Below are 25,309 nucleotides of genomic sequence, written 5' to 3'. Positions count from 1 at the left end.
AGCTGCAGAGACTTTGCAATCTTTAAAAGAAAAGCATGGCAGGAAATTATCTGGGCAGTGCACTGAGTAAATTGATTATTTCTGAGAGTAGGAGGACCCTGAGTAGGATAGATTATGTAGGGAAAGAACAGCTAAATGGAACAAGTAATGGAAGGAAGCAGGAGCCTGAGGAGAGCAGTTAAACCAGGAGGAAGGGGAGAGAAATATTAGCAATGGAAACAGAATCTGCCAGGACACAGAAATTTTTGGGTTTTCATAATAAACAGTAAATATTCCAGCTTGTGCAAAAATTAAATTATTTTTTTGGCTTATCAGAAATATGGTGCCCAGTCTGGTGGGAAAACACACGTGGCTATTTATGGGTTACACAAATGTTTTCTTCTGCCTTGATCTGGGCCACCATTTAAATCAGCTCTGCTGCTTCAAAACCTACCTCTGTGAAATTTCCCCTTCCCACTTCAGACACATTTCCCTACACTGTCCACTGGTGAAATGAAAGCTGGTGGCCCCTTGCTCCTGCTCCCACCTTCAGGGACCTGAAGAGGCAGGAAAAATGTCTGTATTTTGGTGAATGTGTGGGTTGGCTTTTGAGCTGCCTCCCTGAAAATCAGATACTGATGGAAAAATGATCCCTTTTCCCCTAAATTTTCCACCATGGATGTCTGGGTTACTACAAATAATTGTGCACAGATAAGATCCTTGGCTGACTGGATCTATGGTGGGCACCTGTGATTCAGAGACAAGTGATGGGCCCTGAGACATCAGAGAGAACAGCCAGGCATCTGCCACGTCCTGCTTTCCTGGGACACCAGCAGCTCCAGGGAACTGGAGCAAAACCTCCTGCAGGCAACCAACTGGCACTGGAGCTTTGGACTGGTCTCCTCTCTAATAGTTGTGCAATCATTGTAATTATAGACCAAAAAAAAAAGTTAATTACTTAATCACGTGTAACAAGGACCCTTCAGCTACCGAGCCAGGCAATTATTCACAGGCATGTAATCTCCAGCCTTTGCACTGAGCAGTTCATTAGTTACTATTCACATCTTCTCAGAGGTGCTTTGCAATGGTTCAGTGATTGGATTCACTCCAATTTCTTCTTGCCTTGTACAAGCCACACATCTTGACAAATATTCCTCTGTGTTTTATCCCCTTAACAAGGAGGTTCTTTCCAACCTTCCTGTTACCAGAGGGGATTCAACACGATGTGAACACTGGGAGCTGGAGGCAATTTTAGGTTCCTGATTTTCCTTCAAGATCCTTCTGGGTGGGTGTCTTTGTCCTGTGTCTCTACAGCTCTTGGGATTTTGGCCATCAGGGGGTGCCTTGGCAGGGGTACAGGATTAATAGAAATAACCACTACAGGTGAAGGAGATTGGATCTCCTAAATCATCCACTCCTTCTAAAGGTGGTCCTGGAATAACTGGAATAACCTGGAATAACTCCTGCAGAGAACAGGGGGCTGTGTAGGAGGAGCCCTTTGGAGGAGGAGCCATATTATGGACTGGCATTTTCACTTTGAAATACTTGAATGACTTCTCCCACCCCAAGGCAGTTTTCTTACGAACTAGACCCAGCAAAGCAGACCCTCATGGACACGGGGAGCCTCACCCAGAAAATATGGGCATACAGAACAACCATGAGCCAGCTAAACTTTTCCTACAGCAATTCCAGTTGGTACTTCACAATTTTTCTGTTAAACTTTTTTTTTTCCCCTTAGAAAATATGCTGATAAGAAATACGGATTTACCAGCAAGTTTTGGTGTCTTGTCCACCGTTTGGTAAGGGGACTGGGGCACCTCCCCTATGGAGACAGGCTGAGAAAGTTGGGACTGTTCACCCTGGAGGAGGGAAGGTTGTGTGGAGACCTCACAGCACCTTCCAGGTTCTGAAGGGGCTACAGGGAAACCAGAGTGGGGCTGCCCAACAGGAACTGGAGTGACAGGACAAGGGGGAGTGAGTACAAACTGAAGGAGAGTAGATTTAGATTAGATATCAGTAAGAGACCCAAGTGCTGTTCCACAGCCACAAAGAAAAGGAGAACCGGACCCATTTTTCTTTCTCTGACTTTACTGTACTTACATCCAGGCACACACATGCTAAACTTCATCACACAGGTCCCGGTGACGTAACTCCACGAGCTTGAGAGACAAGGGGAGGTGTCACCGAGCTCTGCTCATGGGCTTTATTGGAGGCCACCAGACCGTACACGTTTCATGCAGACTATACGTGCGCTCCAGCAGCTGCTCAGACGAGTCCCCGACTTCACAGGGGTTGCTCCTGCACTAAGGTACTTGGCTCTTGCTCTGTAGCACCAGGGTTTTTCTCAGGGATCCTGGAAGCAGAGAAAGAGCATCATTGCAAAGCTGTCAGAGCAGTCAGCTGGTGCATGAGGACATGCTGCCACCCCGGGGCTGGGCTTTGCCCCATGCCCAGGGGACCCTGCAGTGCCCCCCAAGCACGTGTTTGGTGTGTCCTCAGGCTGCCTGGTGAGTCTGGTCCCGGGCCCTGCAAGGAGCTGCTCCAAAACCCATGGATGTGCACAGAAGTGGGAGGGCTGGGGCTCTGGACCCTTTGAGCAGCCCTCGTTTGAGCTGTGAGCAGGACCACGCCCACCATCAGCTACAAGGAGGTGCTCGCCAATTGATTATAACCTGCACGGAACTCGCTGTACAAGTACCTCCCAAAGCAGCAGCTTGTTCCCCTCAAGGTGGGTGGTGGGAGCCCCGTCCCAGGGGAGCCGAGTTCTTGTGCTGCTCAGGAAGGACCTGGCTCCTCTCAAAACAACCAGCAGGAAAACTAGCCTGGCTCACATATCCTAAACCCCGGACTGAGAGCACCCCTCCTCTTCCATGCCCCCAGGAGACACCAGGGGGTGAGGATGGATCCATCCAGGCACTGGATGCCTGATGGGATCAGCTCTGGAGCCAGCCCTGTATCCGAGGTGCTGGAGGAAAGGTTGGGTCTTGTGGAAGCGCAGAGGGAGGGAGGGAGAAGGAAAGAGCTGCGGGGAACGAGGGAATCCATCTTCATTAGGAAGGAGGAGGAGGAGGATCTGCAGGGATGAGAGGTGTGATGGATGGGGAGGGATCTGTGAGGCTGCAGGAAGGCAGAAAGCAGATGGAGAGGCAGGAGAAACCTGCTTGGCTTTAAAATAGGCAGCTTTACACGGTGGTTACATCAAGGGGCTGTGGAGATGCCCATTCACCCCCTAGCCTGACGCTGTTGTTGTGCAGGGAATGGTCATAGGAGGGAAAGAGGTGCTGACACCATGGCAGGAGGGCAGTGCCTGGTGACCATCTCCTCGGCCCATGAAACCAGCCCAGCCAGACACAGGAGTCCAACCATCCCTGCAGGAGAGGCTCGTGGGGCAGGACCATGTGGAGAACCCTGGCAGGACAGCTCTCCCTCAGATACTCACCCCCACCCTGCCCTGTGTGCTGACCACGAGGAGCCCTTTGCTGCCAGAAGCTGTTTGGCAGAGGTTGGTAGGAAATGTGCTGAGTTCTTTCAGTCTTCCAGTTCCTGTGGGACTGAGGGGAACCCAGCACCATAAATCAGAGGATTAGGGGAAGATGCTCAAGCTGCCCTGTGCCGGTGTGTATGTGATGATCCAGGCTCAACAGGATCCAGGGGAGCCAGCACCTCTCCCTTGGTGTCCATCCCTGCACTTGCTGCTGCCCTGCATTTCAGAATAGAGCTTTGAAGGCAAAAAATCCACTCTGAAGCATTGAATACAGACAAATTGTGTGACTGTCTGTGCCAGTAAAGCTCATTCCAAACTGGAAGGAGTGTGAGGGGGAGGTGATTCCATGATTTTCTGCAGGGCCACCAGAGGATGCAGAGCAGGAGCAGCCCTGGCTGCTCTCTGCAGCGCTGCACAGAGAGGTCTGGCCCCAGGTACAGCCTTGGGAAGAGTGAGCTGGGAGGGTGCAAGGCAGCATTCCAGCCTTGCTCTGCACCTCAGCAGCCAGAAAGGGGTGCTGTCATTGCACAGCTTGGGTGAGACCTGGAAATCTGCACCAGTTTGGGGCCAGCAAGGTCTGAAGGAGGAGAAGGTACCTGGTTGTGAGCCCTGAGCTGATTGTAGGTGTGAGGTGAGCAACAAGGAGCTCGGCCCTTCAGAGTTCAAACCAAGGTCTGCCTGCAGAGCAGCAGATAGAGAAGCTCTTCAAGAGCTCTGCTGGCACAAATCTAGATGTCAGAAGACTCCAGTGGACCCCCAAGGTCAGCTGGGGACCTCCGTGGCACATCCAGTCCTAGCCTGGGATGGAGGAAGCAAATGTTCAGGGCACCTTCTGAGCCACAAGAAACCTCCTGGGCATCCATCTCTGGAACATGCCAAACCAGCTTCTGCTGCGTGTCCTGCTTGGGCTTGCACTGACACATTTGTGCCCACTGTTTTCTGTCCCAGAGCAGTGACGTTCCTTCACCATCAGCTGCTTCTGCTCTGGGCTACCAGATTTCTCTTTCACTCTCCTCGCCTGCTGCATTTGTTGAGCCACCTGGCAGCACAGGACACCTCTGCAGGGAGCTGGAGGGAGGCCAACCTCTTTATCAGATGCACCGGGATGGCAAGGGACAGGAGGTGCTGCAGCTCTGAGTGTGTCAGGCTCCTGCGCTGCCAGCAGAGCTCATCCCTGGGGCTGTAAAAGAGAGAAACAAAGGCACCAGAGGACAAGAGCACAAGCAGAGTCACACCAAAGGACTGTAGGGAGAGAGGCAGCAGTGAGAACAACTGCTCCAGTGGCCACAGGGACAGGCACACGATGCACTTGCAGACACAGCCAGTGAAGCCACACCAAGAAAAGAGAGAGAGAAGGGGCGGTTGGTGAGTGAGGTATTGTTTATTCCAGGCAGTGAGTGAGATCACACAGTACAGGCAGAGAGAAAGACTCACAGTCCAGGAGACAGCACACGAGACACTCACTGGGGGGAATGGGAAGGACAAGGTCCCTGGTGGAGCTGGGAATTCGGGATGGTGTGGAGGAGAAAGGGGCTTGGAGGAGAAAGCAAAGGGTTGAAGAAGCAGTTGTGGGACAGACAGGCAGGGAGGAGGGAGGGGAAATGATTTTGAAGGCAAGAAGGAACAGCACCGTGGTGTGCACATGGGATGTGACAGGGGTGAGGGCACAGCAGGGGCAGGAGCCAACAGGGACTCAGGTGTGTGATCAGCAGTGGAACTTGGGCAGGGGGGGGGAGAAGGGGCAAGCAGGGCAGGGACATTCAGTGTCCTGTGGCTCCAAAGCATGACCTGTGTCACGAAATCAAAGGTGCCTTGCTCGTGTCCCTGCTGACAAATCACAGAACAACACAATGGTCTGGAAGGATTTTGAGAACATCCAACCCCCCTGCCATGGGCAGGGACACCTCTCACTATCCCAACTTGCTCCAAGGCCCGTCCAACCTGGCCTTGGACACTTCCAGGGATCCAGGGGCAGTCACAGCTTCTCTGGGCAAATCCCTTGGCTCCAAACAAGGTGGCCACAGCTGAGCTTGTCTCAGGTGGGTCCTAAATCCTGAACCAGCCCAAGGAGCTCAGTCCAAAGGCCAGGGGCTACTCTCAGGATTTCTCTATGCTGACCATCTGCTCCTGGCACCACCAGGTTCTCCTGGGTGCTGTTTAACTGATAAAGACAGACCCATCGGCCACCCACTGTGTGGTGGTATCTCCTCCACCCTGTGCCACACTTGGTGCTCCTCACCCTCTGCTGTGACCCAGCTCCCCAGACCTCTTCCAGAGCCAGGCAGGACATGCAGGTCTCCCAAGGAAGACAGAGAAGACCCAGCTTTGCTCAGGGGTTTGGGGCTGCTGCATGCCACAAGCTGGGTTAGGGTGGGCAGGGGACAACAGGGAGGGGTCAGAAATGCTTCCCCTTCCATCTCACACACCGCTGAACACACTGAAGGCACAGTTATCATTCCTCAGGGCTCTCACACGTCACTAAGGTCTGTCACTGCTCCTCATCCATCATTTTCCCGGTGTCTGGTCCTTGGCTTCCCTGGAGCAGACTGCCTTCAGGGAGAGCTGGTCTTTTAGGAAGCAGAAAGATGCCTTCAACCCATTAGCAGGATTTTCTTTTTTCCTTTGCTCACATCTTCTCCACAGGACATTTAGGATTAGGGAGCTGTTCCCAAGGGACCCTGCAACAGAAATGAAGTGTTCACTAGCAGCTCAGAGTTCCTGACAGACCAGCAGTCCTGAGGTGCTCAGAGCTCTCTCACCCCCCATCCCACACCCCCCAGTGGCTTTGGTGGGATTGCTCCCCACCCAGAAAGCTCACGTGCAGCAGGACAATTCCCTGACTGGATCAACTTACCGTGGCACTGCTGGAACCAGGCAGAGCTGAAGCCCATGTCTGAACATCACAGTATTTCCCAGCTGTGGAAAAGATACTGTTCTTAGAGCTGAGCACATCCATATCCTCCTGTTCATACTAGAGGACTTCTTCTTCCTGCATGGCTCCTCTTCTGGAGCTGATACCACTCTTGGGGATGGCAGTTATTCCTTGGATGTTGGGAGATACAACTTATGACAGAGGCATCTTCTTAAAAGGTCCCTTTCTCTCCTGCACTGGCACATCTTCAAATAAACCCTAAATCCAAAGAATATTATGACACACAAAGAGGCTGCATTCGTACAAGGGCTGACATGTCAGCTGATGGAACATCTGCACTCATCCTTTTACCAGCCAGGGACGTAATAAATGATCACTGAGGTTTTCAGAGGAAGCTCAGAGATTTGGAAGTGTCAACACTGATAAATCTCAGTCCTGTGCCCAGGCTGGAATGGAAGGATGGGGAGTATCGAGGGAGAACTTCCTCATGCACCCATGCACAAGGGTCCCAGGTGTGCACATGAGGTATTTAAAAGCAGCTCATCAACGCTGGAAGGATGGAGGCCACTCCTGGTGGGGCTGCTCAGGGCAGGCAGGGTGACACCTCTGCAAAGCCACGCTCAGATCACAGCATCATTTAGGCTGGAAAACACCTCTAAGAGTTCAAGAAGAAGACTTTTGACTCTTTAAATTCCAGTTATTCTCCCCCCTCCTTGTACCCTCCCCCAGACCCCAACAGTGACCATTAGGGTGGGAGCAGGTGGGGTCCCCATCTGTGCTGCAGCATGGAAAAAGCCCCTGGACCTTTGTGTTAGGGGAGAAACATTTTGATGGCCATTGTGGATTGTCACAGATAATGACAAATCTTTTAAAAATGAACATTTTCTCCAGGACCAGCAGTGGAGGGTGAAATGATAAATCCCCTGAGCTACAGCCCCGCTGAAACACTGCAGAGATCAGGTGTGTGTGGCTGATGGATGGATGGAGCTGGTGGGGAAGGGACAGGGAAGGCAGGGTGGTACAGCAGGACATCAGAAAGCAGCACTGGTGGTCACAGATGGAATAAATTCAGGCAGTGCTCTGTAAACCAGGCAGGGATGTGAAATAGCCCCCAGCAGCAGTAAGGCAGAAAAGGGTTGGTGCTCCATGGAGGTAACAGAGCTGTGGTGGAGGAGAGGATTTCAGAGTCATAGACCTTTAAGACCATCTAATTGCAAACTCCCTACCGTGGGACACTTTCCACTAGACCAGGTTGCTCAAAAATGCAATAGTTTTCTTCAGGTTGGTGGGGATTTTATTGGAGGGTCCATTAAAAGAGAAAACATGATGAAAAATCAAAATTGCAGGCTAATTAAAAGAAAAAATATTAGGGTCACCATTTAAAATAAAACTGTGCCCCCAGCCCTGCTTTTTCACAACCACCATTTTCTCCAGATATCCAACACTTTCATTAATATGAAATCAGGGCTTTGCATTTCCACGGGCTCTCAAAGTGCTCAGCCCAAGAACTTGCCACCTCCTTTCAGTGAGGATTTACAGCCCCTTGACCCCTCAGGGGCTTTTCAGGTGGTTTCCACAGAGTCCCAGAATGGTTTGGATTGGAAGGGACCTTAAACCTCATCTCATTCCAACCCCCTGCCATGGGCAGGGACACCTCCCACTAGACCAGGTTGCTCAGCCTTGGTTTTGGGAGAAAAGCAAAGCTGGAGGCATTTGGAACAGTGTGATTAACATTGGGAAAGGGTTTGTAATCGAGTCACCTCATCCACATCACATCCCCTCCCTCCAGCTCTCCAGGGGCTTTGGTCTCTACTCCCTGAGCCAGTGAAGGTGGGCACAGGAGGGCTCATCAGGGTTCTCACTGCACAGATCCTCTGCTCACAGACATCTCATATGGAAAATAAAGGCAAACCTGCTCCAACCACACAACTTCACTGCCCTCAGAGTGCTCCGGGATAGTCTGGGGTCAGCAGCCACCTAAAGGGAGTCAGGCTGTGCCTAGGGCAGGCGTGGAAGGGGCAGTTCTAACAACACAAGCCTGATTTCAGTTGGAAGGGCGTTTCTTTCACTAAACTGTGCTTCTTGTCGAGAAAACAAGCTCCAGGAGGTGATATTCGTCTTCAGCATTTATTTATCATTGGAAAAAGAACCCTTTGAGCAAGCAAAGATCACAAGCACGTCACAATCAATTGGCTATACATTAATTTGTGTGTGTGTGTGTGTGTGTGTGTGTGTGTGTGTGTGACTCTCATCAGAACAGCAACAAGGAGAAAGCACCACGAGGAAGTTGTGCTCAACATGTTTACAAGAGACAATCCGTGATATGCAACCGAACCCAGGCCACAAAATATTAATTAGACACTTCCTATCTGCCTCCAAGAGGCGAGAGTTTTGTGGAATTCACGGGTGCCGGGTCTGGGCACCGGGCAAATGGAGAAGCAGGCGATTGGTGTGCGAAGCGTCAAGAGAAACAGGAGCTCAGTCAGCAATTAGCACCATTTTGCAGAAAGGAGTAACAGTACAATACAGTGAAAATGCAAAAGCAAGCAACAGACAGCACAGGAACTCTCACAGGGTAAAAAGCAAAACATTTTTTTTTTCTTTTCTTTTTACAAAGGAAAGCAGAACATAATCACAGATCAGCATCGTGGGAGCTGCAAACACGCAACAGCAGAGCGGTTTCCCAGTGGGATCGACAAGCTCAGAGCCCAGAGTGAACTTGGAGCGGCAGAGATTTGGTCTCCTTTCTGATAAACCTGAGTGGGTTGGATGGGCACAGAGTCTGGGGAGGGCAGAGTATGCAGGATTTCCCCCTGAGGCTCGACTCTGCTGCATTTCCTGGCGTTCAGTGCAGTGCTAACTGTGTGCTGGGCGGGGGGTGTTGGATGCATGCTGAGACCTGCTGCACATGGAGCACAGCCCAAGGATGTCTATCCCAGTTTTGTTGCTGTTGAAAGGGGGGGGAGGGTGTCTCCAGGCCATACCAGTCTCCCAGAAAAAAAACCTTCCAAGGGCCATTCATCCCACCCAAAAGAGAGGTGGCCAAAATAGGTGGCTTGACGGCCCTTGGGAAGTTCCTTCCTAGAGTGGGAATCTGGACCCCTGGCTAACACTTCATACCTGGCTTTGTACTGAGCTCATGGAATGGTTTGGGTTAGAAGGGCCTTAAAAGACCACCTAGACCCTCTGCCACCAAAAAACTTCACACAAAGCCACATTGTGACCACTCACTGTGCACATTTCACTCAGCCACTGGGATGGATGCTCTTCACTGAGAAGGAGCAATCCTGGAGCTGATGCATGTTCAGCAGTTGACCCAGGGTCATGGAGATGCTTTGATTAGGTGGTCTGAGCATCCTAATGATGTTCCTCGGGCAAAATGTAGTTAACCTTGAAGTCAAGGGCCACATTCCCCCTGAATTCAAGGTGAAGCAGTGGCAAGCGTCAGTGTGTCTCTATCAACGTGAAACTCAGGGCCAAAAAATAATTTTTGGTGTGGTCTGTCCCTCTGTCAGACTGGTGTGTTTGTTGGGCTATTGGGAACTGTCTAGTGTCTCCCTGCCTGCTGTGACACATCAACTGCAGGGCTGGTGCCACATCCTACCACAGCAGAGGACGCTGCTGAGGAGCAGGAAGATGCACGAAGCACTTTAAAATCACACCAAGCCTTGGGGAGCTCATCTTCTCTGGCCAGTTGTCCCTTGTGGGTGGGAAGAGCTGTGAGCACACCCCTCTCCCCCCCAGCTCAGTGCTGGAGACAGAGCTGAGCTGCTGCAGGGGCTTCTGAGCACTCAGAAAAGCAATGGTCAGTATGCAACAGGTCAGCATCTCCATGAGGGCATGCACATCAAAATTAAAAAAAAAAAAAAAAAAAAAAAAAAAAAAAAAAAAAAAAAAAAAAAAAAAAAAGGCAAAAAAAAAAGCACTACATTCACAAAGACTTCCACAGTTTTACTTCCTGGAGGATTTTCCCTGGTTTCCTCCCAAACAGCGGAGGTTTAAATATATATATATATTTCTATATATGAATATATATTTTCCACAGACACGACCTGACTAGCTCATAGCACACAGTTCTAACACAGCTAAAGCTTGGAAATACACCACTGGGTTCAGAACACTACACTCACTGCTACTCGAAGGTTTAGGCTGTCAGCAAGGCAAACAGGACACGTCACACGACACACTGAACGTGGCTGTTACTCAGCACTAAGGCCAGCAAACCTCACTATCTCTACGTCACAGAGCTTCCCTCCCCTTTGGAAACTCCCCCTCAGCCTTGTAGCCCACCACTCATTTTTGTTTCCAAAAAAACCCCCGATCCTAATGGGGTGAGAGCCCAAAAGTGGGGCTCCTCATCCTCCCCACACGTCCCTTTTCTCTGTTCTGTTTCACGTCCCTAAAACGCCCTCAGCAGTGAGACTTTCCTCACCCCAACACCTCCACAGCAACACACCGCCTCCCTACCCTACCTCCCACCTCTCTCTTCGTCCTTCCCAATTGTTCTCTGAAAGTTTCACCCTGGACTTCATGTTAGGAGAGAAAATTTGGGGCTACCAAAATAAATAATGAGAATCCTGCACTTCGACTTGAGGCCTCTCTGCTACGGGAAACTTTAACAGCTCAGTTTGGTGGGGTCAAGATAAATCCTTATGTATTCAGGACCCAATCCAGGATATAGGCACAATAAATTTGGATGGGGACCACAACTGTCCCAGCTGCCACTGATGCAGTGACTCAGATTCTGGGGGGTGCAGTGCCAGTCTGTTGGGCCAGGTCACGCTGCTGACAAAAGGTCCTGCCGTGTTTAGAGCTTCCAAACCAGGCCTGGGGATTTTCCCAGAGTAAGGGCACAGTAAAAATAGGATTGGAACCCTGAGATCTTGCCTGGAGGGAGTCTAGGGATCCCAGCATCTTTTCTGTGGCCCTCTTGGGATGCTTATGAGCCAACATGAACCCCAGCAGCTGGAAGGATCAGCACAGCAGGGGCCAACAGCACAGCTCCAGCCGACTTTGCCGACACGTTTCTTTCTACCTCTTGGAAGGTCACACTTGCAAACCAAACCTCTTTCTGAAACCCAACTCTGCCTACTGGCACCCCAGAAGTGAAGAAAGCAGACCAAGATTCAAACCAAACCGGGACTAACTGAAAAGATCCACAACCTGGGGGAAACAATAGGGAAGAACAACCTGCTGATAACCCCGTCTAACCTGCCACGTGCTTGGAAAGTCTTCACTGCTCTCTGCGCCCTCCCTCACTCATTTTTTTTATTTAAAATCAAGGACTTCAAGTGGTGTTGAGGGTGAAGCTGCCTTGATGCAGCTGGACCTACCCCCAGCTACCCTGGGGGAGGATCTGACCCTTTATTTCCACGGGATCTCCTTTCCCGTTGCTTCTTGGAGCAGAAATCCCACCAGTGTCACCAGGGGGAATCACTCTTGGCCACACCACTGATTCTGGTGGATTCCCAGCAGATCCACACACCATGAATGAACCTGATCCTCTCTGCCTCCAAAATCCTTCACCCGCTGGCACCAGTGGGAGATGGCCCAACAAGGGCCAACCCAAAAGGGCCTCCTGGGATGAGAGCACAGCCCTTCCATGGCTCCACGGGCACTTTCATGCTGGCAAAGCCCTGAAGGACCAGCCCAAGAAAGGGCCAGGCTGTTGGATGTAACCATGATCCATCACCTTCACCTCCTACGCCCCTGCTCGTGCATTCCCACGTCCCTCACTCTGTGCAGAGCCGTGTTGTGCAGGCAAAGCAGAACAACCTGACCTCAGAAACAAGGATTCCCTAATCCTCCTTGGAAATAAAACAGAAAAGCTTCTAATACAATCAGAACAAAAAGCAGATTAGAAGCCTCTAATTAATTTTGTGGCCTTTATTTAATCAAGGGGGGGGGGAAGAAGGAAAAAAAAGAAAGAGAAGGAAAAAAAAATGAGTAAGAAAGGAAAGTGCAGTGACATTTACTCTTTTGCCTCAGCCAGTTTATTGTTCATCTCTTTACTTTTCTCCTTGTCCTCTGGCTTTGCTGTGTTGGAGGTCTCGGCGCTCTTTTTCTTGGCAGCCCGGCCAGATGCAATCTGCTTGTCTTTGGCCTTTTTCAGGGGTTTATGGCTTGTTGTGGTCTTTTTTGGTTTGGAAGGCTTTATGCTAGGCTTTTCCACCTGCATGGAGGACAGGCAAAACGACAACAGACAAGGAGAGAGAGAGACAGAGACAGAGACAGAGAGACACAAGGACAGGTGGAAAACAGGATTTAGATCAGAAACAGCACAAATGTTCCTTATCTGCTCAGTTCTGCCCTGCCATGAAGGAGGGGAGCAGCTGGGCTCATGCTGGGTTGCAAATGGCCAGCTCCTTTGCTGATGTCCTGAAGTCACAGTGCCCCTGGAGCCAGCAGAGCCTGCTGTATCCAGATCAGGACACAGCAGGATGAATAGGAGAGGGAATATTATCAGGCATTTTAGCAATTCCTCCATCTTTCTCTGACTTCAGGAGGGGCCTTGCAAGCCCACAGGGGATTGTCTCTCTCTCTGGATTGGAAGCAGAGAAATGATGCTCAGGACAAAGAGGCTGCTACAAATCCCCACCCCTCCTCTCTCTGTTTATTCTTAACAGATTCCCACAACAGAGGAAAGTTTCTTGGGGATACCTGGGGCACAGGACACTGACTGGCACCTGGAGAAAAGTGCACAACAGTGTCTTGTTTCTACAGCCCCCAAAATAGGAAGAACAGCTACAGAATTAAGGAGGAACAGAAGCCTTTAGCTCCTCCATGCCTGCCCTGCCACCCCTCGGAGTCCTCACAGATCCAAGCGCTCCTGAACTCTGGGAAGGACTAATGGTCCTGGGTTTAAAACTGCACAGACTCCTTTCAAATGTAGATCTACCAAGGCTGGAAGACATTTCAGCTCAGGCCCTTCCCCACACATGCCCTGGATCTGATCAAAGCCAGAAGTGGGTATTGTCAAAACCAGAGCAGCGCTCTGAATTAACTGCAGATGAAGATCTGGCTCTTACCATGCTGTTCCTCAGAAAAACAGTAACATGGAGTTCCTACAGTTTTAGGGGGAGAAACAGAAAGCTGCCTAGGTAATCATGTGGGAAATGACAACACAAAACCCTCTTCATTTGGGCCCTGCCCTCACTCCTCAGTTTGACACAGGGCACTACTGTCTCCAAAGTGCACCAAGCTGTTCTAGAGCCCTTAGAATTATAGGATGGTTTGGGTTAAAAGACTCCCTAAAGACCATCTATTTGCAACTCCCTGCCATGGGCAGGGACACCTTCCACTATCCCAGATTGCTCCAAGCCCCATCCAACCTGCTCTTGGACACTTCCAGGGATCCAGGGGCAGACACAGCTTCTCTGGGCAACCTGTGCCCACCCTCACAGCCAACAATTCCTTACCAATACCCCATCTATCCCTGCCCTCTGGCAGTGGAAAGCCATTCCCCTTTGTCCCAAGTCCCTCTCCAGCTCTCCTGGAGCCCCTTTAGACCCTGGAAGGGGCTCTCAAGGCTCGCTGGATCCTTCTCTTCTCCATGTGAGCACCCCCAGCTCTCCCAGCCTGTTCCAGAGCAGAGGGGCTCCAGCCCTGGGAGCAGCTCTGTGGCCTCCTCTGGACTCTCTCCAGCAGCTCCAGGTCTTTGTGCTGTTGTTCCCCAGGGCTGGAGGCAGCTCTGCCCCCACTGAAGGGGCCAGAGGGTTAAATCCCCCTTTCCCTGCTGCCCACGCTGTGGGACCAGCCCAGGGCACGGGGCAGGGGGGGTTTCTGGGCTGCCAGAGCACACGGACAGGACACGTTTAGTTTTCCCTTCACCACCAGCTCCAAGGTGGATCCCCAACTGGTCAGAAGGAAGGGGACTGAAGGCAGCAGAGTCCAGCCCTGCCCTGTGGGTTGGACGTGTCCCCCCCACCCCGGGTCCCTCACCTTGGGAGGTTCTTTGTAGGGCTCGCTGTAGAGGGTGCGTATCCTCCTGCGCTCCAGGTATTTGTTGTCAGCTGGAGAAGGCTTGCTGGTTTCCCCCTTGAACTGGGCGCTGTAACTGGTTTCGTGGATCATTTTCTCCTCTGGTGGTTTGTACTGGGGCTTGGCTCGTATCGCTTTCACGGGCTTCACGTCTATCCAGGGCCGGAACTCGTTCCTGCAGATCCAGAGGAAACAGGTTCAGGGATCCAACAGGAGAGCAAGGACTGGAATCCCACGTTGCTCAACGAGCTCTGTGAGGTAGGGATTTTTGCCTCCAGGCAGCCAGGTTTACATAGGAACAGGCTCCTTTTTTTACCTCATCCAAACCCCCCATTGACAAATAATTCACATGAAACGTGATCTATCAATATCAGCCAGCCCTGGGCACCCCTCAGCCATGCCTGTAAGGAGACAATTGTGTGATTCCACACCAAACTGTGCACAACAGTTCAGTTCATTCCAGACTAACAGATAAATCACTGGGGTAAACAGGTAAATAATCAAGATAAAGCTGTCTTAGATGTAAACTCAAGCAGAGCAGGAAACGCACAGTCTATCAGGTGAAGCTATGGCTTCTCTTTATTAGCTCATAGTGAATTCCTGAGTTACAGGAAAAAAATAACCCCATCTTTCACTTCTTTTGGACAGAGCCGCAACCTTTTAGAGGAAGAAAACCCAATCATGCCTGAAAGATTTTTAACATCTCTTGGACACGTTCCACAGCCTCCTTCTCTTCTTTTTTCTAGTTCTTCCCAGCACAGCACCAACATCTGCTCAGGTTTGAGGCAAACCTTTTTTATTTTCTCTCTAAAAATCAACATTCATCTGAGAATGGGGATGGAGAGACCCACATGTGTCGGAACTTTACAGGGGTTGTGCTCAGGCAAAGTCCAAGGCAGTGTTTAGATCCTTAAAACTCCAGTGCAAGCCAGGAGTTATCCCAACAGTGGTGGTACAAGCCCTCTGCAGAGGGGGAGTTTTCCTTGGAAAACACACAGTTGTGGAATGGTTTGAGTCAAGAAGGACCTTAAAGGTCATTTCATTCCAACCCCATTTCATTTTCTTGCCTTAATTTCAGGGCTTCTGAGGCAATGGGATCTCTGAGCTGCAGACCCTGCCCCTCTTGCCCTGTTCCACATTTTTTGGGCTGCGTTACTCATTTTCAGCCTGGATTATGAGGGAAATGAACTCTGTGTGAGGGTACTGCCAGTCAATCCCTTCCCATAATAGCTCTGAACATCTTAATCAGCTTCAACCAAATTTGACAAATGGGCATGGAGTTATTCAGCTTTCCCTTTTACAAAGATAAAGCAGCTGGACCGAGTCCAGGGGCTCAGGAAAGCTTCAGTTTGGGCATGCACACATCACCAGAGGATGCTTAGACAGGGCTGCAGGGCTGTAGAAGGTCACATAGTTCCCTCAGGGACTGGGAATACATGATTCCTTCATGTGCAGGATCTGGGCAGCTCCCTGCCTGCTCAGTCCTACATTTCTCATTCACACAATCCCTCTGAAAAACGGAAAAACCCATTTCTCTTCCAAGGTAACTGCTGCCTGCAGGATGAGCTCAGTGCCTTGATGGGCTCTGTTCACGGACTAGATCTCTGCTGATGGGAATGCAAACATGGAACACACGTGAGACACTCACAAATACAGCCCTAAAAGTAGGTATTGTCATCTCTGAGCCACATCCCAGCTCCAACTCTCCATCCTTAGTGTTGCTTCTATCTACATCTACTTTTTATTGTGCCTGTATTTCTTATTTTCTTATTTTCCCTCCCTCTTTACTCTTCAGCCTTTCCTGGGCCTGGATAACACTGATACTGCCAAAGGCCCAGGGATAATCCCTGTTTGAGGGATGCTGTTCCACTGCACTGAATGAGCAGCACATGAATTGAAAGCTTTTCCATTTAAAAAAAAAAAAAAAATTAGTTCCCATTTGAAGACATTCCCAATTGAAGATTTTCCCATTCAGTGAATATCATCCATTTGTCCACAGGTACTTCTCTGCAGTCCATTGTTAAAATATCCCTCCTGCATGACGAGTTTTGAGAGAAAGGAGGAAGAAATGTGCTTAAAGAGCTGGATTAAAGATATGAATATATGACTGACAAACTGGTCTCCAGAGCTTGCAGAGGAGCAGGAGGAGGACACAGTCTCAAACCATTTACTACAGCTTCACCAGGATATTTATGTCACTCAGAGGTGTTGTGTTATAAATTTAAATACTCCTTATATGCAGCAAAGAATTGGGGGGGAAATTAGCAGCTTAAAAAGTTAATTATTTTATTTTTTTTTCTATATTCTGAGAATAGTAAAAATAACTGCTCTCTAAGGTACAGTTGCACCTGTAGCACTAAAACTAACTCTGGTTTGGAGAGAGATCCTGAAGTTGAAAGAATTCACTCATTACTGCTTAACATCCCAAGGCCAATTTGTGGGGAAGGTGCCCAGAGGTTACAAATTCCTTCTTCAACCCGAAACAATCCCTTAAAACATTATTTTCCCCCTGTTTTCAGAACAACAGGTCACAGTGGTGTCTGGAGCACTGCAGAATTCTGCACACACACCAAATTAGCTCTCAGAGTGTCCCAGGAGTGTGCCAGACCCCGTCCTAACAGAGCTCAGCTCCCAGCTCACCCAACCCAGCAGGGATGAGCCACGGACCAGCTCCAGGCTGGATGTGTCCAACTCAGGCCAGCTCTGCAGTTCTTTATCTGAGGGACTGTCACTGCTCTTCGTTCTGCTGAGGAAGATTTGAAGAACTGCTGTCTTGGCATGAAACAAAGGGGTTGGACTGAAATAGCAGCAAATTACAGGTCTCCTAATTTTGTGCCCAGCTCTAGTCCCAGCCTTACAACGAATAATTAGAATCAGTGGGGAACCCAGTGCTGACCTGAAATGGAAATGGAGAGGAAACTCAGCAAAAAGGAGACTCTGAGGCACCAGATGACCTTTGGCAAGCCAAGTTCAGCGGGAAAAGTCCCCAGGGAAGTTAAAGAGAGTTTGTCCAGGAGAACATTGGGCTGTACAGGATGGGGCAGATGCCTTGCAAATGAAGAGGCAGCACATCCCCCAGGATGACAGCAGCCTGGGGAGCTGGTGCCTGATCCATATCCATTAAAGCCAGGCCTGCTCTCCACATTTCCATCAGTGGACACCACACTGCTCCACCCACCCCAGTTATTTCATTTTAATTGCATTTCCCCCTGGCTGGGGATTGCTGGAGGCAGGTGAAGGTGACCTGAACACCCTCCTCCAGCCCAGCCAGGGGATGCTGGGGCTGAGCTGAGCTCCAAGCTGCCTCTGGAGATGCTCATCCCAACCCTTGTAGGCACCGATTGCCTTCATCTACTGAGCCAAGGGGGGGGAAGGAAGGGGAGGACAGGGCCGGGCTTAACCACTTCAAGGCTTCCACCTCCTTTGAAGGGCTTTAAAGAGAGGCTGTGTTTGTTCAGCATCAGCACAAGGTGTTCAGAGTGTTCTGCTGACAGCAGCTCCACTGGCACTGGGCCAGCCCAATTCCCCTGTCCCAGTGTACACGTGCAAAATAATGAATGGTGCAGAACAGGGACACCAGGAACTTCAGGCTGGAGTCCTGCACAGCAGGGGTATTTCCAGCTTAACCTGGAAAACCACAGCTCAGTGAAAAAAAGAAAAATATTCAGATTTTTCACTAGGAAAAAAAAAAATTATTCTTTACAAAGTGTTAGGACTGAAATGTTTAATTAATTCTCAAGTGAAAAGTTGGGGCTTTTTTCAGTTTTTTTAACTCTTTCCCCTCAAGCTTTTTTTTTCCTTATTCTGCTCAGGACAACACAGAGGGACTATGAATCCTCTTATGAAGCAAAACATGAAAATGCTTCACTGGGAGAATTTCAGAACATGACATTTCTCTTTAATGTTCCTCTATCAAAACAGCAATGACAAAACTAAGTAAAAAGTTTGTCTGGGATTTTCAAATTATTTGCCTATCCTTTGCTCCTAAATATCCTCCAGCTCCCTTATACCTCTTAATGCAGGAAAAGAGATGTTCAGTGACATGAAATAGTGGGAAACCCAAAATCAATGATAATGGTTGGTTGAACTCTGGAACTCAATGCCAAAGGAGGACACTGAACTCCAGTAAATAATGAGGTTTAATTAAGTCATGGCTGTTTAGCTGGATATTGAGAGTATTCAGAGTTATCTTCAGCATGTAACTGTCCTCTAAAAACCATGGGCCAAAGCATCAGTTATTCCATGCCACTTCCAGCAGTAAAGGAACTGAGGTCCCCAATCCCATTTTCCACCCCCATTGATTAAAAAATCAATTCCAACCACCTCCAGCTGTCACTGGCCTTGCCAACACACCAGATCTGTCCCTGCAAGTGCCAGAACTGCCCTGTCCCTGCCCGTGCACCCAGTGCCCTGTCTCCAGCTCCCACATGGATGTTTAATGACAGCTTTATCCTCTGCTGCCTGGGCTATTCTCTTGGGCACAATAATTTACTGTAAGGTTGCACTGATGCTGTCAATGGTATAAAGAAGCTCCTGGTGCCCAAGATCATTTTTTTTCCCCCAAACATTAATAATCAACCTCTAAGACATGCACACACCCACATATATATATATATATAAATATATATTTACAGGCATGTAAGTCAGTCTGGATGAGCCCGTATCTAACTGTGTACCAAAACAAAGTGATCTATATTAATGCAGGAATTGGAAACTTGGACAATGGACAATGGAGTGAGTGTGAGCAGGATGGAGAGGGATCAGTATGTGGGAACATCCCTGGGTAGGGCCCATCAAGCACAGAACTGGCAGAGAAGAGGAACAAAGTGCTGAGCCCTCAAGAAGGTGACTTTGGCACTGGCTGAAGGAGGTTGTGAGCAAGATACCAAGATTAATGTCCTGAAAAGGATGAAGTCAAGTCATTTGGCAGAGCAGAACCATGCTGTGAACCATTTATAAAAGCTGCTTCAGTCAGCAGCCCACAAATCATGGATATTGCATTGCCTGAGGGCCACGGAGCATGTAGTTCCAAGGAGGAAGAATTACTGCCCAGGCTATCGTGTCTGAAACGTCACAAACACGGGAGTGAAGGTGATGCTGAACACTGAGAGGGCCAAGGAGTGAGGGAGAAAAGGAGTTGTGGGCAAGGAAACCCAAGAGTAACAGCCCTGCCACTGCTCCTGTCTCAGCGTGGAGATAGAGGAGAGGCCAGGAGCACCCATGAGGAATAACAGCACGGAGAGGCCCACGTATGATAGGGGAGGGTGAGATAAATCCCCACACCCAGATGAAGTGGCCAGCCCGTGCCAAGCTCCCAGGGTGATGCAGCCTGACATTTCTGTGCTCTCCTGCAGAAACAGCCCAGCTGGAAATGTCACGTTCACCCCTGGAAAATGGGTCAGGATCAGGTCAGAGCTCTGCCAACATCCCATTTAACAGCCTGTGTGTCTATTCTCCAGTGGGCAACATCTCAACCCCTCAGTCCTGCAAAAGGGCAGATGAGTGTGAAATTTGCCACGAGATTAAACACACAGAGCAGCTCCAGAGCAGGGATGCTCTGACACAGCAGCATCTTTATTGACAGGGCACTGCAGCACCATTAGGATTGGGAACAGCACTGCCACAGGCAGAGAAGGATGGGCTGCAGGAACCTGAACAGCGTGAGGAGAGCCAAAGTGCTCCTCTGAGACTTTGCTGGGCCAAAGAGCATCCTGGATCTGCCTGCATTTGCAAGACAACACGTGCAACTGCACGGAAATATGGAGCCTGGATTAAGTAGGCTCATCCATTAGGGCCCCATGGATAAAAACCCTTGAGAGGAAGCCTTCACATTAGGAGAAGTGGAAGAAACTGCAGACTTAACACAGCACTGGAAATTCTTCTCCTCCTTAAGTGTGAAGATTTTTTTAGTGCAGTTCCTGGAGAGTGCAATGAACTCATTCAAATATCCAGCTGGATACAGGGACACCAGGAGCTGCCTGGCCCTGCCCATCCCCATGCAAAGGGCACAATGAATCACTGAATCCTTTAAGATGGAAAAGTCCTCCAGGATCATCAAGTCCAATTGTTCCTCCAGCACTGCCAAGGCCACCACTGACCCCCGTCCCCAAGTGCCACATCCACACGGTTTTTAAATCCCTCCAGAGATGGGAATTCCACTGCCCTGGGCAGCTGTGCCGGGGCTGGACAATCCTTGACTAGTGGCCTTGTGAGCCTTTGGCTCCAGTGAGGTTCTTGGTGGGGAGATGTTTTTCAGCACCTCATTCCAAGTGTCTGAAGACACAGAGAGGAGACAAATTGAAAATGCTTTATCTCAGTTCAGCTCAGGCCATGGTTTGTGGGGATAAATACAAATGAAATCCTAAATCATAATACTAATAAAATACGTATATACTATAGAAAGCATAAATACATATATAAAATACGTAAATACTATATAAAATGCATGATAATAAAAACATTGGTGCAGATATTTTTTGCAGGAACTCCTCTGGCAGAAATTCCTTGGATCCACCCGCTGGATCCAACAGGATGAATATTTCACAACAAAGAGTTCTGCAGCCTGAGGAGCTGCATTTCCACTGTGTCCACAAGTCAGGGACAGGGAGATGTGCTGCACATCCCACAGGCAGTGTGACAACAACACAGCCTTCCATAATGCAACACAGATGGGATGCAACCCGTGTTTGGTCTGATCACCCACCCCTGCCATGCCCATGTGTGTTTGTGTTTGAGCTCATCCCATTTCTTTACAAAATTTTACAGAAATATTGTGAACCTAAGGTACTTTTAGCACACAGAAGTCCCAAGCCAGTCACTTGGACTGAATTGTGTTTGCCATTTTACGCTTCCCTGTGCGATGCACCCCCTGAACTTTTCTGCAGCTGAAATTAAGATGTTTTAATTCTTTTTAACTGGGAAAACCATAACGGAGCTGGGTGGGGACTAAGTAGATGAAGGAAGAGAGCTGAGGATTGAGCAAAGATCTTCAGATAAAGGATTACTGAGCTCAGAGAACGCAATGAAAGGCTGAGTCGGATTTCCCCTCCCATCTTTACCCTTAATGCTGTGCTACTGCAAAATCTAGTTATACAATTGATTTGTACTGCAGACAGGAAGGTGCAGAGCTCCTTGCACGACATATGTGGAATCACTGGAAAGGAAACACAAGAAAATTCCCTTGAAATTGCCCTGAGTGCTGTGGGGAAGGTTGTTCTAATGGAGTGAAAGGCTGGGACAAGGTGGAACGGCTTTGAACTGAATGAAGGGAGGTTTAGATTGGATATTGGGAGGGAATTCTGAGGGTGATAAGGCCCTGGCACAGGTTGCCCAGAGACAGGGAACTGCAAGGTGGGAAAGCTTCCTTGGGAAGAGGACAAAGCTTAAGATGCCCATGAGCCTTTTTAGGAAGCCAGAAAACACAGCACCACAAGTCAGCGGGGCTGTGTGGGTGTAACAGGGAGGAGAATCAGGATCATTAAAGTCCATCCCTTTCAACAGTGTAACACTCAATCCACGCCACTTCCAGTTAACCCATCTTTCTTTAGAAGCAATCCCTGCCAGAGGGAGGCACAAAATTATATGAACTGCAGGAAATTAGAAAAATTGGTGAAGGAAATGCTCTCTGTTTTCCCACCCCAAGCCTGGGAAACCACCAGCACCACTTTTACACCAGTAAAAGTGGGGAGGAACCACTCACTCTGGCTCCCCAACAACTGGATTAGTCCCATGGCACCAAAATGGTAAATACTGGGGCCATCAAAGCTGTCTCAGGGGAGTCTGGGGAAGAGGCAGCAGAAGGCACTGGAGCAGATGGCTCTGCTGTGAAACCTCCTCCTAATTGGTTAAAAACAAGGACCACTAAGAGTGAACAAAGCAATTAGTGGTCACTGCAGGTACCACGCTGCCCACACCACAGCCATCATGAAATAGAGGGTAAGGAGGATTCTCACAGAAAGCTTTATATGGGAAATGGGGAGAAAGCATGTTCTGGAAGAAGGTTATTTTATATTTAATTGGTTGTTTTCAAGGGCTTCTCCGGTGCTTGCAAGGAGCGTAGAGCTGTGAAAGCAAAGCTGAGACCAAATGGCTTCGGTCTTTACACCAAAGGTGCTCGTGTTCAGCTGCACAGGCTGGGACAAAACCCCAGAAACAGCTCAGAGACTCAGAGCCTGCTCCCATTTCGGGGAGCATCCTGCATTGCCACAGCTTGGGAAGCCAATGGGACGTTCCCACCCAGGGATCTGATGTCCTGGAGTCTTTTGGCACCTCCAGGCCCAGCCTGGAACATCTCCAGGAGGCTGCAAATGGGCCACTAGCTTTGAGACAGAGCTGCACTGGTGCTCCTGTGGCCAGAGACACCAGTCTAGAGGATGGTGCCATTGTAATGTGGCTGCAAACAGCCTTAAAAACAGGTCTGGACCACAGAAACCACTTCCCAGGAAAGACAGGACTGAATAAAAGTATCCCACCCTGCAAGCATCACCTGTCCCAGGCCCACCTGCCAAACCCCAAACCCAGCTGCCAGCACACAGAAGTGGGCACTGCAATCCCTTCCCTAAAGCCCAAAAAAGACCCCAGGCAGTACATTTGGGGACCAAAAATCAAAACATCACTTTCATAAGTCCTCTGCAAAAGAACTGGAAGGAGGATTTGCTCTTACAAAGCACCTTTGTGGGCACAGCAAACACTTACAGTCTCCCCCAGCCACCTGTACCTGCTGGGTGAATAATACTTGTCTCATTTGGAAGCGAGGCCATTTGCAAATACTTCTTCCCTTGGAGCTGTTCCAGGCTTGGTGGAGAAATAAAACATGCCAGGGACCAATGTCTTAAGCAGGTAGTTAATTGAGAGAGGAGCTGATGGGAGCAGGCAGCGTTCCTGTCTCCCAGGCAGAGCGTGCAAACCCTAAAAAACACACTCCCAGATTGATATTTATTGCAACAGACAGGGCAGAAAGGCTCAGAAAAAGCCCTCCTTCCCCTCCCATAAATAATTCACCTCCTGTAGCAGTTCATAAAATGTTTATGTGAAGTAATAATTAAATACTGCATTGCAAAAAAGAACAAAAAAAACAAAAAAAAAGCCACAAAACCAAAACAAAACAAAACAAAAAAAAACACAAACAAACAAAAACGAACAAAACCACAAAACCCAAAAAACCATGAAACAAACAAACAAAAAAAAACCCCACAAAAAACTAAGGTGCCATTTAAGAGAAAATCCAACCCAAAGGAAGGTGGGGGAAAGGATTGTTTGGGAGCTGTCACATTGGGTTCTCTCTGCTGCAACAGTTAAATGGGGTCATCCCTGGCTGTACGCTGCTCAGTTTGATCAAATCCTGACCCTGCCCCAAACAATGAGGTGTTTTCCACTGATCTCTGCAATATCCACATGGATATCCTGCCCTGAAGTCATGGAAACACAGAATATGTATCTTAAAAAAGCCCTCCAAGACCATCAAGTTCAACATTTCCCCCAGCACTGCCAAGGCCCCCACTAACCCAGGTCCCCAGGTGCCACATGCACACACTTTCTGGACACCACGTGGTGTTTTCCAGCCAGGCAGGGCAGGTCCAGGGTCCCACATCCACCTCTGCTGTCAAGGGACGGTGCTTTGGATTTCCAGTCCCTGGCAGTGCAGGAACATGAGGGGGCTGTGAGCCCACACACACGTGGTGTGGTTTGGTCTGGGCTGCAAAGACACACGAGGTCCAACACGGGATAAAGCTCCAACAGCTGGACCCCAGCATGGGATAAAGGACCTGGAGCACAGCAGGGAGGAGAGAGGGCAGTGGGGCCAGCAGAAGCCATCAAGATAATATAAATCAAATGTCCCCCCCCAACAACACACCCAGGCAGCTTTTATTAAAACCATAATTGCTTTGTCCAACCCATGCCCTGGGGAGCAGAAAGAAAAGCCAGCAGCACCAAGGTCATTGCAGACAGAAAATCAATGCAGAGGATGAATGGTAATGACTTATTTTTTTTCCCCCTGCATTCAGAGAGGGGCTGCGGAGACACCCTGCTGGCACCTCCCATGCTCAGCATCCCTCCAGCAAAGCACTTAAAACACTCCTTACTTTGGACATCCCAGTCCTGCTCCTCTGGGCTGGGACAGAGCAGGCTGGAGCATCCCAACCTCAGAGGTGCAAAGGCAATAACCCATTTCTACGTTCCAGAGCCATTCCACACCTTCCAGCTTGCAGCAGCAGCCACATCTGCTGCACTCCTGACCCTCCTCAGTGGGTGTTCTCAGGACTCTCTCTGGTCTGTGATTGCTGAAGGGCAAAACCAAAACATGAATAAAAGAGTCTACCTGAGACTTGACTAATGTGGAAGGATGACACGTCCTCTCCATACATCTCAGTGCAGTACTTGCTCAAAAGTATCTCTTTTTTTTTTTGAGTGGTTTTGTTGTTAATTTATTACTTTTTTTTTTTTTAATAAAATGACATTACTGATGTGTGATTTGTGATTCCCTGCAAAATAGCTCCTGCAGCAGCATTTCTGCTGATCCCCACCTCTGTGTCCTACCCTGCCCTCACCTCTCCTGAGCTGCTGCTTCTTTATTTCAGGCTGTTTCTTCCAATATGTCAAGATCTCTGTGAATTCCAATTCATGCAAAACGACTTAGCCAAGCACAGACTGAAGGACTCAGCACGAGTTACACGGATGAAACACAGCTCTGGGCTGGGATGGTCCCATTCCCACGTTCTGCCCTGAAAAACCTCTTCCGTGCACTAAGGTACCAGTTACAACCACAGCAGGAAAGCAGTGCTGCAAATTTAAATTGCCTGTGGGATATTTAAGGCATCCTATACTTAAAGGGGCTCTAAGAGAGCTGAGGATGGATTTTGGACAAGGACCTGGGGGGACAGGACAAGGGGGAATGGCTTCCCACTGCCAGAGGACAGGGAGAGATGGGTTATTGGGAATGGATTCTTGGCTGTGAGGGTGGGGAGGCCGAGGAGACGAATTGCAACTGGTCATAA

General features: G+C 49.3%; 1 protein-coding gene across 2 annotated transcripts in view; it reads right to left on the bottom strand.

Moving 5' to 3' along the window:
* Nucleotides 1–2,067: 2,067 nt before the first annotated feature.
* MAP6 (microtubule associated protein 6) overlaps nt 2,068–25,309 on the bottom strand; it is a 31,174-nt gene continuing 7,932 nt past the window's right edge. Inside the window, exons 2-5 of one of the 2 annotated variants that reach the window (XM_027888318.1) lie at nt 14,277–14,490; nt 12,311–12,507; nt 6,318–6,379; nt 5,922–6,141 (exon numbers count right to left, since the gene is read on the bottom strand). In XM_027888318.1, the coding sequence (XP_027744119.1) occupies nt 6,364–6,379; nt 12,311–12,507; nt 14,277–14,490 (427 nt within the window). In that variant the 3' untranslated portion in view covers nt 5,922–6,141; nt 6,318–6,363. Of the gene's footprint in view, nt 2,333–5,921; nt 6,142–6,317; nt 6,380–12,310; nt 12,508–14,276; nt 14,491–25,309 lie in introns of those variants that run through there. The other variant, XM_027888317.1, reaches the window with a different exon arrangement.

Source organism: Empidonax traillii, unplaced genomic scaffold, assembly GCF_003031625.1.
Source record: "Empidonax traillii isolate 1590-97213 ecotype Southwest subspecies unplaced genomic scaffold, ASM303162v1 scaffold236:size2090792, whole genome shotgun sequence".
NCBI classification, from domain to species: Eukaryota; Metazoa; Chordata; class Aves; order Passeriformes; family Tyrannidae; genus Empidonax; species Empidonax traillii.
The sequence above is the reverse complement of the archived record's forward strand: the minus strand, read 5'-3'. Positions and strand labels throughout refer to the sequence as shown.